General features: G+C 52.5%; 1 protein-coding gene across 1 annotated transcript; it reads right to left on the bottom strand.

Moving 5' to 3' along the window:
• Positions 1-11,808: 11,808 nt before the first annotated feature.
• LOC148218297 (olfactory receptor 14J1-like) lies at positions 11,809-12,463 on the bottom strand. The gene has a single exon (XM_088157901.1). The coding sequence runs from the start codon at positions 12,461-12,463 to the stop codon at positions 11,876-11,878; it is 588 nt and encodes a 195-aa protein (XP_088014027.1). The 3' UTR covers positions 11,809-11,875.
• Positions 12,464-14,814: the final 2,351 nt, after the last annotated feature.

The raw sequence follows: 14,814 nt of genomic DNA, 5'->3' as shown, positions 1-14,814 counted from the left end.
CAACAATGACAACTCCCAGTTCAGAGCCTAGAGATAACAAAAAACCTACAAGTTTCTTCAAACTTCCAATAGAATGAAAAATCTTCAAATAGAATGAAAAATCTTCAAATAGAATCAAAAATCTTCAAATAGAATCAAAAATCAAAAATCCGAGATTTGTCTGAAGTGGAAAGCAAAACATATTTATTGCCTTCTTTTTGTGTAGTCTTATGGATAGGCCAGTAGTTTGGGTTCCTTATGTTGGGTAGGGATGTAAATAATTTTTTTTTTTTGTATGTAACTAACAAATATTGTGCAAAGATCTGGAAGAATATACTGTGCTTTCCACATGAGCAGTTGAAAGTGAAAAATGGAAGTTTGTACTGCCCACTTCTAGACTCAAACAGTAACTAATCAATCAGAACCTTGGTATTTTCTAGGGACATGAATCCATAGTATATCACATAATTCTCCTGATACCATGAGTGTGTCCTGTGAGGTGTTGTGTAAATCACCTCAGAAATTACAAAAATATTTCCAGCAATGCTCCAGAAAGCTTGCAGGAAATGCAAAGAGCAGGGAAGGGTGTGAAATGATACCTGCCTGTTTCTGTGCCTCAGGGTCCCTGTGCTTGTGCCATGACAAGTCCACAGCTGCATCTCTGTGTCCCTTTCTCTGGCACCTGCCCCTCATTCCCAGTTCACTGCAGCACCCACTGGGGGAGAATCCAGAGGGTGAAAGAGACCAAACAACTCCAGGGCTCAGACACAGACAGGTCCATGGGGGAAGGAAAAGCTGTGCAAGGAAGCAGAGCCAGGAATTCACTCCCTGCTTCCCCCAGGCTGGTGCGTGTTCATCTCTCCCCAGGTAAGCAGGGCTCCTTTCCAGGCACTTGGGGACACAAACTCCATCACTTCCAGCATCCCCCCCTTCCTGCTTCTGTCCCTTCTTTCCAGACTGATTCTTCTTCTACATGGCCTGGGAGTCCCCTGGAGCCAGGTCAGGGTCCCCTGTCCCAGCTGTGTCTCTCCCCCTTTCTGGTGCTCCCCCAAACCCCTCACTGTCAGGGCAGGATGAGGAACAGGAAAGGCCTTGGCTCTGGGCAGGACCAAAAACCTCCTGGAATCTTCCTGGCCCAAATCCAAGCCCAGCCCCAGAGAAGCCCCTGGGAAGGAAGTTAACTCCTCCCAGCCCAAACCAGTCCCCAGCACCAGGGACCAGCACTGTCAGTGCTGTGCACCCAGCCCTGGCAATGAGGCATCAGGATAGTTACCATGGCCACTGTCTTGGTTTGAAAGACAGGTGTTTGCTAAGAAAGGCAGAAGCCTCTCTTGAAATGGAAAAATGTAAATCTTTTCCTGCCAAATTATTATAATTTTGAAATTAAGGCTCTCTCAGACAAAGATATGGGAATAGGAATAACAGTTCTTTACTAGGAAAAAAAAATACAGTAATACAAAAAACCACAAAACATTGACAGAGTCAGAATCCAACCTGACACCCCATCAGTCAGTCAGGGTGTTGGTGCAGTCCCATTAAATGGTGGCTGCATCCTCCTGCAGTGACAGGTGTGGTTCAGTTGGAGCAGTGCTCCTGTAGAAGGTGCAGTTTTCCTCTGAAGGTCCAGTGATGATGCAGAAGGGTCTGGTTTTCCTCTGGAATCCAGTGGAAAAAGGCTGCTCTGATGTTTTAAAGCTCAGATTTTGTCTAGGTAGGAAAGTCTTGGCTCCTCCCCCTGGCTGGAGCATCTCCCAATGGGATGATGGAATTTTATCAGCCATGCACTGGGAGTCAAAGGCCCATTAACAGGAGATATCTCCTGGAGGAAGGATGGGTTGTGGGAAAGATAAAGAACACTGCCCCACCTGGTTTTAACAGATGGTGATAGAATGCACACTTTTGGTTACATCCTGCTTTGCAAGCCAAGACAACAACCAACTGTAGCAATGGAGTTTTATGATGGTTGCCATGGCACTGACCTTCCACAGTACTGTGGGATCGTTTCCATGGCAAATGAGTTGTGCAAATGTTGTACAAAGTCCCTGGAAACTGGTTATTTGATGGTTGCCATGGAAACAGCACCAATGGAGGGTGTCTGTGTAGGTTGTCATGGCAACTGCCCCGATGGTTGTCATGGCAACCAGCCTTGGCAACAGGACCTGAAATGGTTGTGGTGGCAGCCAACCACAGCAACAGGTCTCAGTGAAATGTCCATGGCAACATGGCAGTGTATCCATGATGGTTGCCATGACAGCCATCCCAAGTGGTGGTTACCATGGAAACAGTCCCTGGCTTAGCATTTCCATGTCTGGTTGCCATGGTGTTGGGCACCAGCAGCACGTTTGGCTGATGCTTGTCATGGTGACATCACAGCTCTGGAATCCCATGGCACAAGCCCATAGCAATGGGGTCCTATTGCTGGTTTCCATGGCAACTGAGCATCACAAGTGGTTCAAGCCTTGCTTGCTGTGGCACCACACTTAGGAAGGAATCCTAAATTAACAGTTGCTGTGGTAGTTGCTGTGGTAACAAGTGTGATTGATAATTGCTGTGTTAACGAGTTCCCCGGGTGGTGGTGGATGTCCCATTCCTGTAAACAGTGAAGGGCTTTGAGCAATCTGATCTGGTGAAGGATGTGCCTGCTCATTGCAGGGGGGTCAGATGAGAGGAGAGCTCTTCCAACCCAAATCATTCTCTGGCTGTATGGTGAACAGGGGCTGCTCAGTGGACTTTGCTGGCTGATCCTGGTACCTGATCACCAGAGTTTGCCCTGTCCTTTCAATCTTCAGTGTTTGCTCTCTGTGTATTCCAGCTTCACTCCGTGTGTGTTTGTGTGCTTTAAGGGCCTGAGGAGCCCCGGGGCCAACTCTGCTGCTGTGCTGGGCAGCGGGGCTGGCCCTGGGGCTGCAGGAGCTGCCCGAGCTGAGCATCTGCTGAGCATTCCAGACACAGAGTGGCTGTCCCTGACCTGCCGTGCCTCCAGTTCCTGCTGCAGGGCCAGACAGGACTGGGCTGCTCTGCAGGGCTGCGGATGGGACATGGATTTCAGTGCTGGCAGAGGGAGAGAAGGAACAGATTGAAGCAAGGCTGTGCCTGGGACTGGTTGAGTGCCACGGGAGCTTTAGCAGGGTGTGGGAAGAAGGCAGGTGTTGGGAATCCCACAGGAATTGGCCATTCCTCAACCAAACACTGCCTTTTTTATTTGAAGCAACAGCGAGGGAGGCCAGAGAGACATCAGTAAAGCTCTGGGAGCTCCCAGGGTCAGAGGGAGCTGGGGAAATGGGGCACTGGGTAAAGTCTGCCAAGGAACCAGCACAGACCTAGGCCAGGCTAGGAGAGCTGCAGTGGGGGTGACCAAAGGCCTTGGGGGGCTGGGACCCCCCCTGCCAGCAGCAATGACATTTGTGTCCCCTGGCTGTGGCTGCTGTCCCTCCCACTGAGACCCATGAGATGACACCAGTTTATTCCAGCCCCAGGGCTGGTGGCCTCCTCTCCAATCCCACAGAGCTTTGGAGGGCTCCTGCTGCTCTCCTGCCCTCACCATTCCCACCCCACATCCCACTGCTCAGGGACAGCCACGAGCATCCTGTGAGGTCACCAGTCCCCATTGCCAGGGGATGGGGTCAGGGCTTGTGTGTCCTGCTTGGCACAGCCCAGGCAGGGCTTTCACAGCCACATTCCAGAGTCCATTTCCACCTGGACCCGCTGGTGCCTCTGAGTTCTGCTTTCCCAGCCCCAGGGACGCTCTCCTTGTCTGCCCATTCCCCCACGGTCTCTGGGCAGGGATGGCCTCAGTGGGGGCTGCTGACATCCTCAGCATCTTGGAGGCTGCTGCTGAATTTTACTGCTCCAGAGGCTTGTTCAGCCTTCAGCTCTTCAGTTCAGGAATTCAGTGCCCCAGGGCTCATGAACATTTCAAATCACCCTAACAAGGGAAGCCCATGGGAATAATTTGAGTTTTAATTCCATTCTGGTTAATTAGACAGATTTCAGAATTGTACTGAAAATGAATGCATTACATTTAAAAAGTAATGACAGAATATTTTTTTCCTGTTTATTCTTTTCCAGTCTATACACTGTTATCAGCAATCTCCAGTTGATATTGATCCCAAGCACCTCCTAATGCAGTCTGAAGAAATATGAAAATCAAGACTCTTTGTGGCTGACTTTGTCCCTACCCACCCCACCATTTCCCCCATCCAACCCCTGGCACTCAGAGCAGCCTTGTGAAAATCTGAGCTCTCTCCCCTCCAGGCTGTGCCTGCAGCTTTCAGCTCCTTGGCACCAACTCCCACCTGCTTTCCTTGGAGAAGGAGCTGCCCCAGACACAGAGGGATGTTCATTTATTGTCAGCAAACAAAACCAAAGGCAGGCACAGCTCCATAAAAAACAGAATTCCAGCCCAAGGAGTGCTGGGCAATGGAGCCACATCCAGGGGTGTCCCCAGGGCTCAGGATTGGGGCCAGGGCAGTGAAATCTCTTTCTTGCTGATCTGGACGAGGCCATGGAGGGCACCCTGAGTCAGTGTCCAGGTGAGGCCAAGCTGGGTGGGAGTGTGGCTGTGCTGCAGGGCAGGAAGCTCTGCAGAGGGATCTGGACAGGCTGGAGCCATGGGCCCAGGACAATTGGATGAGGTTCACCAAGGCCAAGGGCTGGCTCCTGCCCTGGGCTCACAACCACCCCAAATCCCTGCCTGTGCCCTGCCCCTGATCCCCACAGCCTGTCCTGTTTCCTTCATCCCTGCATTGCCAGGGACTTTCTGGGACAAGGGAGCTCTGCTGTGGGGATGGAGGGAGGTGCAAGTTCCAGCACTGCAGTGGGAACCACAACTCATCAGGTTTGTGCCCTTTGGGGGTCAGCAACTGGTGAGACTCAGAGGCACAGAAGGTTTCTCTTCTTGGCCAACATAATACAAAGCACCCATGATAAAATTCAATAAAGTTCAAAATTCTTTCCTCAGCTCTGTGCAATGTCAAAGCAGTATCTGATGTATCCACCATGAACAAGGTATTTCTATACAGGAACAGTTTTAGACACAGACATTAGAAAGGGTGATTCTGTGATAGATGTAGACACAATTAAGATGTTGACTAATGTGGAATGACCAGAGAACAAGTGGAGGAGGAAATCTGGGAGCAGTGGCAAGGCCATAGGAGCTGGTCTAGGGAAGAAATGTCCTTAGACATGGCCATTTAAAGAGGAGAGGTGGAAACACCCAAATGAAGGGGGACATGAAATAATAGACAGTGTAGTGGTAACACAGGTACAGGGGAAGATCAGTATTTCTTGTCCTGCCATCAGTACACACCCAGGAAATTTCTATTCTCTTCTGGTGTGAAATTTTGGACATTTTTTAAAGTACTCAAATGCCCCAGCTAATGAGATGTGCTCGTCCACCTCACAAGCTGCAGGTCCCCTACAGCCCCAGAGGGCTCCTGTCCCATAAACATCTGCTCCAGCCCATTCCAAAATGGGGAGCAGCATCATCCCAAGATCATCCAGGAGCTGAGGTTGGAATGGACCTCAGGGAGTCTGCAGCCAAACCTGTCAGGAACTGGGTCAGACCAAGGGGTTCAAGGCTTGATTTGGTGTGGATTGGAAAATCCCAAAGGCCAGGGATGGGGCAGCATCTCAGAACCTGTCTAAGCCCATGGGAACAAAGGTTTTCCACATATCCTGTCTGATCTCCCCTCATTCGCCTTCCACCCATTGTCTTTTGTCCTCCCCAGCCCCTCCAGTGCAGAGCCTGGCTCTGTGTTCTCCATCAGCTCCTGGCTGGCACTGCCAGTCTGGCATGAGGAGCCCCTCAGCCTTCCCTGCTCCAGGCTGGACAAGCCCAGCTCCCTCAGCCTCTCCTCACAGCCAAAGGGCTCCAGCCCCACCTTGGAGGCCCTTCCCTCACCCTGCTCCAGCTGCCAGACATCTTTCCTGCCCTGGGCAACCCAAACCAGGCCCCAGTGACCTGGATAATCCACATCCTTGATGTCCTGGTCACACAGCCCTGGCCCCTTGTCCCCGTGTCAGGCTCTGGGGTTGATTTGTGGAACATCCTTGGGGGAGGCTGTGGCTCCAGATGGACCAGGGGGATCCCGGGGGACAGGGGACCCTGCTGGGCATGAACAGCATTGGACTTGTCTGGGGAAACTGTGAGGGGGGGCTGGGGCAGAGTGACCAACGCAGTGACCTCACACAGCCCTGCTGGGATGTCACACAACCCCTCCTGTGATGTCACAGCCTGCCCTGTGATGTCACACCTCTGTCCTGTGATGTCACAGTCAGCTTTATGATGTCACACAGCCAGCATATGATGTCATAGCTGCTCAATGACCTCTCATAACCCACTCTGTGATGTCATAGCCCACTCTGTGACCTCATGTTACCAGATGATAAATTGCCTGCCCCAGGTGAGCTAACACAATTCCTGTTCTCCAAAACCACTGGCCTCTGGAACCTGCACAATGCCCGTTGTGTGAGAAAGAGAACTGGAAGTTCCCCAGCCTCAGTGTCCTGCCAGCTCAGCCAGGCTGAACTGGAACATTGGGGTCCATGACCACCAGGGACCACCAGAGAGACCCCCAGGACAGAAGAAGCCATGGGTAAAGAGGAGGGGAAATATGTTCATGATTTTGGGGAAATGATTATCGTATGTGTGTTTAGTCGAGGACAATCAATGAATAAGTTTGCAAAGTACAGAATATAAACAGAAATTTCCTGTACTCAGCATGCACGGCTTTGGGAGGAGCTGTCCCCCTGTGTATCCAGCCACATAAAGAATGCTGCTTTTTAATGCTACATTGGTGTAAAGGAGTTTTTATTAACTGTATTTTTGGTAACACTCCCACCGCCCAGGAAAGCTCTGTCTCCTGCTGTTCATAAACAGAAAAGGGTTGGTGGGAGATGTGGTGCTCAGAGGCTGTTTGGGGTACAGTGCCCATGAAATTATTGAGTTTTTAAATATTCTGTGAAAGAAGGAGGGGCATCAACAAAATTTCTACACTGCCCTTACAGAGAGCAGAACTCATCCTATTCAGGATATAGATTTGGGCATAACTGACTGTTTTAAGGGAAACAGTCCTTAAAAACAAAGCATTACAAGAAGGATGGAGACAATTCAAGAAAGAAATCATGAATGAGCAGGAGGAGCCTGTCCCAGTGTGCCAGAAGTGAGCTAGTGAGGAAAATGACTCTCCTAGCTGGGTATGGAGCTTTTTCCAGGCACTCAGAGAGAAAAGAGGGTGCATCACCTTTGGACAGAGGTGCAGGCAACTCAGGAAGTGTTTCAGGATGTTGTTAGGTCATGCAGAAAGAAAATGAGAGAAGTGAAAACTCAATTAGGACAAAACCTGGCCACTTCTGTGAAAAATAATAGAAAATATTTCTATAAATATGTTATTAGCAAACTGGCGGACAAGGAGAATCTCAGCTCTTTATTGGATGCTGTGGGGAATAGAGAAACTGAAGATGAGAAAAAGGCTGAGCTGCTTAACCCATTCTTTGCTACAGTTTCCAAATAATAGATAGGATGTCTTGAGGACAAGTGTTCTCCTGAGCTGGTAGATGGGGACAGGGAGCAGAACAGACCCCTGTAATCCAGGAGGAAGCAGCTGGGGACCTGCTGAGCCACTCAGATGCTCACAGATGTCTCTGGGAACAGATGGGATCCATCCTAGGGGGATGAGGGAGCTGCTGGATGAGCTGCCCAAGCTGCTCTCCATCATTTTTCATCAGTGCTGGCTCAGCAGGGAGGTGCCAGAGGACTGGAGGTGCCAATGGGAGCCCATCCCCAAGAAGGGCTGGAAGGAGAATGTGGGGAACTGCAGGCCTGTCAGCCTGACCTGGGTGCCTGGTGAGGTGATGGAACAGATCACCTTGAGTGCCATCACAGGGCACCTACAGGATGGCTGAGGGATCAGAGCCAGCCAGCGTGGATTTCAATATCTGCATTGATGATTGGGATGAGGGCATTGAGTGCAGCATCAGCAAATGTGCAGATGGCACCAGGCTGGGTGTGAGTGTGGATGTGCTGGAGGGGAGGAGGGTTCTGCAGAGGGACTTAGACAGGCTGGATCCAAAGCCCAAATCCAACATGGTGAGTTTTAACAAGACCAAGTGCCAGGTCCTGCACTTGGGCCACAACAACCCCTGCCGTGTTCCAGGCTGGGGACAGAGTGACTGGACAGCAGCCAGGCAGAAAGGGACCTGGGGACACTGATGGACAGCAGGCTGGACATGAGCCAGCAGTGTGCCCAGGTGGCCAAGAAGGCCAATGGCACCTGGCCTGGATCAGGAATGGTGTGGCCAGCAGGAGCAGGGCAGTGATTCTTACCCTGTGCTCAGCACTGCTTGGGCAGCACCTCGAGTGCTGTGTCCAGTTCTGGGTCCCCAATTTAGGAAGGACATGGAGGGGCTGGAGTGTGTCCAGAGCAGGGCAACAAGGCTGGTGAGGGGTCTGGAACACAAGTCCTATGAGAAGCGGCTGAGGGAGCTGGGGATGTTTATCCTGGAGAAGAGGAGGCTCAGGGGAGACCTCATCACTCTCTACAACTCCCTGACAGAAGGGTGTAGCCAGGTGGGGATCTGGCTCTTTTCTACGGGAACAGTGACAGGACAAGAGGACACAGCCTTAAGCAGTGCCAAGGGAGGTTTAGGCTGGACATTAGGAAATATTCTTCACAAAAAGGGTGATTGAGCATTGGAATGGGCTGCCCATGGAGGAGGGTGAGTCACCGTCCCTGGAAGCTGTTCAGGAAAGACTGGATGTGGCACTGAGTGCCATGGTCTGGGTGACAAGGTGGTGTTGGGTCACAGGTTGGGCTTGATGCTCTCAAAGATCTTTTCCAGCCTGGGTGATTCTGTGATGATTGTGACAGAGCAGGACCCTGAAGAAGCAAGGTCCCATTGTGACACTGTGGGGCTAAATGGAACCAAGGTCCATTGATGACTCTGGGTCATTGTGGAACCGAGGAGGCCACAGTGACACAGAGGGCTTTGTTGAACCAAGGGGCCATTGTTACACTGCAGGGACTTGTGGAACTAAGGCAACAATTTTGACACCTGGGTGCTCCCTGGAATGAAGGGCCCACTGTGATACTGCAGGGCCTCATGTACTCAGACACCACTGTGACACTGACACTGCAGGGTGACATGGCACCAAGGATCCATTGTGACACTGCAGGATCTTGTGTCACCAGGGCTCCATTGTGACACTGTGCAAACGAGGAGTCCATTGTGGCACTGTGGAACCTTGGGTAACAATGGGGCCATTGTGACACCGTGCAAACAATGAGTCCATGTGGCACTCTGGAGCCTTATGGAATTTAGGGGCCCCTGTGACTCTGTGGGGCATTAGGAAATCCAGAACGAAGTTGTGACACCTTTTGGCCTCGTGGAAACACGGAGTCTATTGTGACACTGTGGAACCTCGTATAACAGGGGGCCATGGTGACAGTGCAGGGCCCCATGGAACCAAGGGGTCAGTGTTAATCTTTGGGCCCCTGTGGAACCTCGGAGACCACTGTGCCACTGCAGGACCTTGTATAACCAAGGTGCCATTGTGACACTGTGGGGCTCATGGATCCAAGAGACATTGTGAAACCAAGGTGTTCCATGGGACCAAAGGAATATTGTGACACTGGGAGGACTCATGCAATCATGGAGACCATTGTGACACTCCAGGGACTCCTGGAACCGTGGTGACACCAAGTTGGCTGGGAGTACTGATCTACTGGAGGGTAGGAGGTCTCTGCAGAGGGACCTGGACAGGCTGGATCCAGGGCAAAAATCCAACAAGGTGAGGTTTAACAAATCTGAGTGCCAGGTCCTGGACTTTGGCCACAACAACCCCTGCAGTGCTACAGGCTGGGGACAGAGTGGCTGGACAGCAGCCAGGAAGAAAGGGACCTGGGGACACTGATGGACAGCAGACTGGACATGAGGCAGCAGTGTGCCCAGGTGGCCAAGAAGGCCAATGGCACCTGGCCTGGATCAGGAATGGTGTGGCCTTCAGGAGCAGGACAGTGATTCTTCCCCTGTGCTCAGCACACCTGGAGTGCTGTGTCCAGTTCTGGGCCCTTCAATTTAGGAAGGACATGGAGGGGCTGGAGCGTGTCCAGAGCAGGGCAACAAGGCTGGTGAGGGGTCTGGAACACAAGTCATGTGAAGAGCAGGTGAGGGAGCTGGGGTTGTTTAACATGGAGAAGAGAAGGCTCAGGGAGAGAAGCTGGTGTCAGGGCACAGGTTGGACTTGATGATCTCCAAGGACTTTTCCAGCTTTTCCGATTCTGTGATTCTCTGAAACTGCCCCTGGAGCAGTTGCAGGATGAGCCCTGGGCCTCCTCTTCACAAGGTCCAGCAGCCCAGGTCCCTCAGCTTCTCCACACAGCCCCAAAGCCCATCCTGTCAGTCCTGCAGAGCCTCTCCAGCCCCTCCTCATTGCCCACAACAGGGAGCCCCACACCCAGACACAGCAGCCCAGATGTGCCCCCCTGGCCTGTGGTGCCTCTGGCAAGGGAGCAGCACGAGGCACTGCAGGACCCTGCAGATAATTCCTGAAGCACTTGGAGGATGATCCTGCTCCCCAAGGGATGTTCCCATGGTGCCAGCTCAGGAACTGAAATGGAGAGTGGGACCAGAGAGGAAAGGGCAAACAGGGATGGGCTGTGTGCTGGGGATGGTACAGGGATGGGTAAGAGGAAGAAATCTGGAGCAGGAAAGAATAAAGAAAGGAAAGGTGAAGGAAAGGAAATGCTCAGGGCAGTTTGGGGGTGGCTGCCAGGCAGCCCTGGATCTGAGCAACAACATCTGCAGTGGGACAGGAAACTCACAGCTCATGGGAACAAACTTCCTGGCTGACTTCAGAGGCCACAACAAAGCTGAGTGGTTTCCCTGCCGTCCCCCAGCCCTTGCTGGCCCCAGGGGCTGATGGCATTTGTGCTCACTCAGCTCCATGTCCCCACAGCAGCACCATGGGGGTGCTGAGCCTGCTGTGTGCAATGCAAACAGGGGCTCCTGAGCCAGTGCTGCCGTGTGTGTGCCTGCAAGGATGCGGCTCCTGTGTGAGCTGGGGGAGAGGCCAGGGCTGCAGAGGGGGGATGTTGTTGGCAGGTGCATGAGGACGCTCTGGGACGCTGCCCTGGGGTGTCCAGCGCAGTGGGGATGGATCAGCTCCTGCTCTGCTGCTCCTTGCCAGGGTGTCCCCCTTGCAGGGAGCTTGCAGAGCACCAGCCATGCTGTTTGCCCCCAGCCTGCCCACGGCCAGCCTGGGGCTGCTCCCGGGGCTTTTCTGTGCTCAGCATTGTCCTGGCCAAGTGTTGTGGAGAGAGCCTGGCCAAGGAGCCTGGAGCCCCCAGGCCCTGCCCTGAGTCATCAGTGCTGCCCCAGCAGTGCCCATGGCCTGTCCCTGCTGCAGCCCTGGCACTGCCACCCCCAGGGCTGTGCCCGGCCCCGAGAGCACTCAGGCCCTGCAGCAACACGAGGGCCAGGAGGGCAGTGGGGTAGAGGCACTGGAGCAGCACTGGCAACACCAAGTGCTGCTGCTGCTGCTGGGCACAGCTGCTGTGCCAGCACTGATCTGCCCCAGCTCTGCACACAGACATTGCTGCTGCAGCTCCAGAGAAGGGAACAGAAGGGGAATCTCTGGAGAAATCTTTGCTGGGAGATCCTTTATTTTATTTTATTTAAAGTTACCAAGAGCGCAGCTCCTCATTGACACAGTCTCTGGGTCACAGAAAAGATGCAGAAAATCAAAAGAAAATACAGCACAAATAATGACATTTCTTTGTGTGCAATATTGAAAAGCTAAAACAAAGGAAAGAAAAGAACAAACCAACAAGTAAACCCACAAGAAGAATCAAAGGAGACTTTTATTACAAGTGATTTTCAGAAATTGGCAAGTAGTTCAATGTTTCTGAAACCATCTAGTGTTCAGTCTCCACACTGCAGCCTTGAGCTCCTGATTCCTCAGGCTGTAAATGAGAGGGTTCAGGGTTGGAGGCACCACTGAGTACAGAACAGACAGGGCCAGATCCAGAGATGGGGAGGAGATGGAGGCGGGCTTCAGGTAGGCAAACACTGCAGTGCTTAGGAACAGGGAGACCACAGCCAGGTGAGGGAGGCAGGTGGAAAAGGCTTTGTGCCGTCCCTGCTCAGAGGGGATCCTCAGCACAGCCCTGAAGATCTGCAGATAGGAGAAAACAATGAACACAAAACACCCGAGTACTATACAGACACTAACTGCAAGAAGCCCAAGTTCCCTGAGATAGGATTTGGAACAGGAAACCTTGAGGATGTGTGGGATTTCACAGAAGAATTGGCCCAGGGCATTGCCCTGGCATAGGGGCAGGGAAAATGTATTGGCTGTGTGCATGAGAGCATTGAGAAAGGCACTGGCCCAGGCAGCTGCTGCCATGTGGGCACAAGCTCTGCTGCTCAGGAGGGTCCCGTAGTGCAGGGGTTTGCAGATGGACACGTAGCGGTCGTAGCACATGATGGTCAGCAGGGAAAACTCTGCTGAGATGAAGAACATAAACAGAAATAGCTGTACAGCACCCCCTGCATAGGAGATGTTGCTGGTGTCCCAGAGGGAATTGTGCATGGCTTTGGGGACAGTGGTGCAGATGGAGCCCAGGTCAGTGAGGGCCAGGTTGAGCAGGAAGAAGAACATGGGGGTGTGCAGGTGGTGGCCGCAGGCTACGGCGCTGATGATGAGGCCGTTGGCCAGGAGGGCAGCCAGGGAGATGGCCAGGAAGAGGCAGAAGTGCAGGAGCTGCAGCTGCCGCGTGTCTGCCAATGGCAGCAGGAGGAAGTGGCTGATGGAGCTGCTGTTGGACATTTGCTGTGTCTTGGCGTGGGGATCTGTAAGAAAAGTAATCATGGAATAGTTCAGTTTGGAGAGGACTTGAAATATCCCAGCCCAGCTTGGTGTCACTTTCCCCCCGCTGCCTGCCCAGGGCTCGGCTGCCTGGAGCTGTCCCTGCCAGCAGCTGCTTCCCTGTGCCCAGGGCTGGGCCCTGCCAGTGCTGCCAGAGCCCAGCCCAGCCCTGGGGGCTCAGCTCTGCCCTGCAGACCCCTCCCAGCACAGGGCACTGCCCAGGGTCAGCTCTGCCTCTGCAGGCTCTGATGGCAATGTCATAGCTATCCTGAGGAGCCTGGAAAAGTGACACTGATGCTGCCTGTGAGGGACCCTGGTCTAATTTCTGTCAGTGACTGTTTTATTAAAATCCAAGAAAAAATATTATATTTTTTCCAAACTGAACTTAGAGATTAATATCTATATGCAATTTCCCATCTAAGCAACCCAGAGCAGTAGATTATAGAATCAGGATTTTCTTTTTTAGGCAGGCCCTGCCTCACTGTGCTCCTTGTCTAATCTACCTAGAAACATTCTGGAGTTAAATGCTGGGAGCAGCAGTCCTGAACAATGCAGCATCCTCACCACACAAGGACAACCCTTCCAAGCCTCACCAGCTGTCTCCTTCCACCCAGACCTTGTCCCCCAGTGCTGGGAGCAGCTCCCAGGGCTGGCTGAGAGCTGTCCCTGGCAGGCAGCAGAGTCCCTGCCCCAGCACAGCGCCCTGGGCTGCAGGACCCTGCTCTGCACCACAGCCCTGGGCACCCCTGGCTGCTCTACACAAGAGATCATCAGAGAATGTACTCACACAGTCTGCAGGCATTGGGATGTTCCAGCTTTAGGAGATCACTGCAGGAGCTGCAGCTGCCTTGTCCTGCAGCCAGAGGCTTCCTGTGTCAAGGACTGGGAGTGATTCTGCCCCAGTCACTTCTGAGCATCTTCCCAGCCCTGACTGATTGAAGCTCTCTGTGCCTCTGTGCTGTGCCCGGGGTGGCTGCAGGCAGTGCCCCAGCCCTGCTGAACTGTGCACAGGAGCTGCTCATCAAGGGAAATGTGCTTTTGAAGCTCTTCTTCGTTGCCAGGATCACATTCTGAGCCAAGAGCCCAGCCCGGCTCATCAGCACAGACATAGCACAAGGACTTTAATGACCCTCTTGGGGATTGGGGCTGAGTCTCTGAGCATCAGTCCCTGAGAGGGAGCTGAAGAAACCTCTCTAGAACTCCAAGTCACAATCAAACTCCAAAGTTTCCTAAAGTTTTAATGGTTCCCTCTGAGAGACACAACTGAGAAAATGTCCCCAGGTTCCAGTTAGAACAGGAAATTGGAGGCAGAGATGACAGGTGGGGACAAAGAGAAGCCAAGTCTCGGTGCCCTGGGGCACAGCAGGGTCTGTGCCACCAAGGGCTATGAGGAGACACCTTGTCCTGAGCCACTGGGGCCTCCTGGCACAGCCCCAGCAAGGCTGGCCACTGTCACCCCTTGTGCTGCCCTCAGCATCCCCCCACATCCCAGTGGCCTCAGGGATGTGCTGGGACGAGTCCCTGGGGAGCCTTGGTCAGGAATGGCCCTGGGGGCTCCTTCATGCTCCCAGGGACTGCAGGTTTTTCAGAGGACTTTGGATTTTGCTTTTTCCTTGGAGTCTGTGAGAGCTTTGTGCAATCATGGCCTCCAATTATCTTCTTTAATTAGTCCCTTGAGAGGCTTTGTCAGTAACAACACTCAGCGGGGCTGATTAATGCTTCAAGATACTTCATTTTTTAAGGTACTTGGAGGTTCCCTTTTTACACCAACTCTTCTAGTAGTTTATGCAATCATGGCCCCAATTATCTACTTTAATTAGTCCCTTGAGAGCTTTATATTGACACTCAGTGGGTCTCATTAATACATTGAGATACTCAAGGTTTTAAAGGTAGTTTGGATTTTCCTTTCCTCTCTGACTCTCTGAGAGGTTTTTGGGCAATCCTGCTGTCCAATTCTCTCCTCCAAG

This window comes from Sturnus vulgaris, unplaced genomic scaffold (assembly GCF_052056855.1).
Source record: "Sturnus vulgaris isolate bStuVul1 unplaced genomic scaffold, bStuVul1.hap1 Scaffold_192, whole genome shotgun sequence".
In the NCBI taxonomy this organism is placed as follows: domain Eukaryota; kingdom Metazoa; phylum Chordata; class Aves; order Passeriformes; family Sturnidae; genus Sturnus; species Sturnus vulgaris.
Note: the sequence above shows the minus strand (reverse complement) of the source record. Positions and strands in the feature narration are given on the sequence as shown.

Coding starts and splice junctions, on each gene's coding strand:
- LOC148218297 (XM_088157901.1), bottom strand. CDS start 12,463: ATGTGCTACGACCGCTACGTGTCCATCTGCAAACCCCTGCACTACGGG.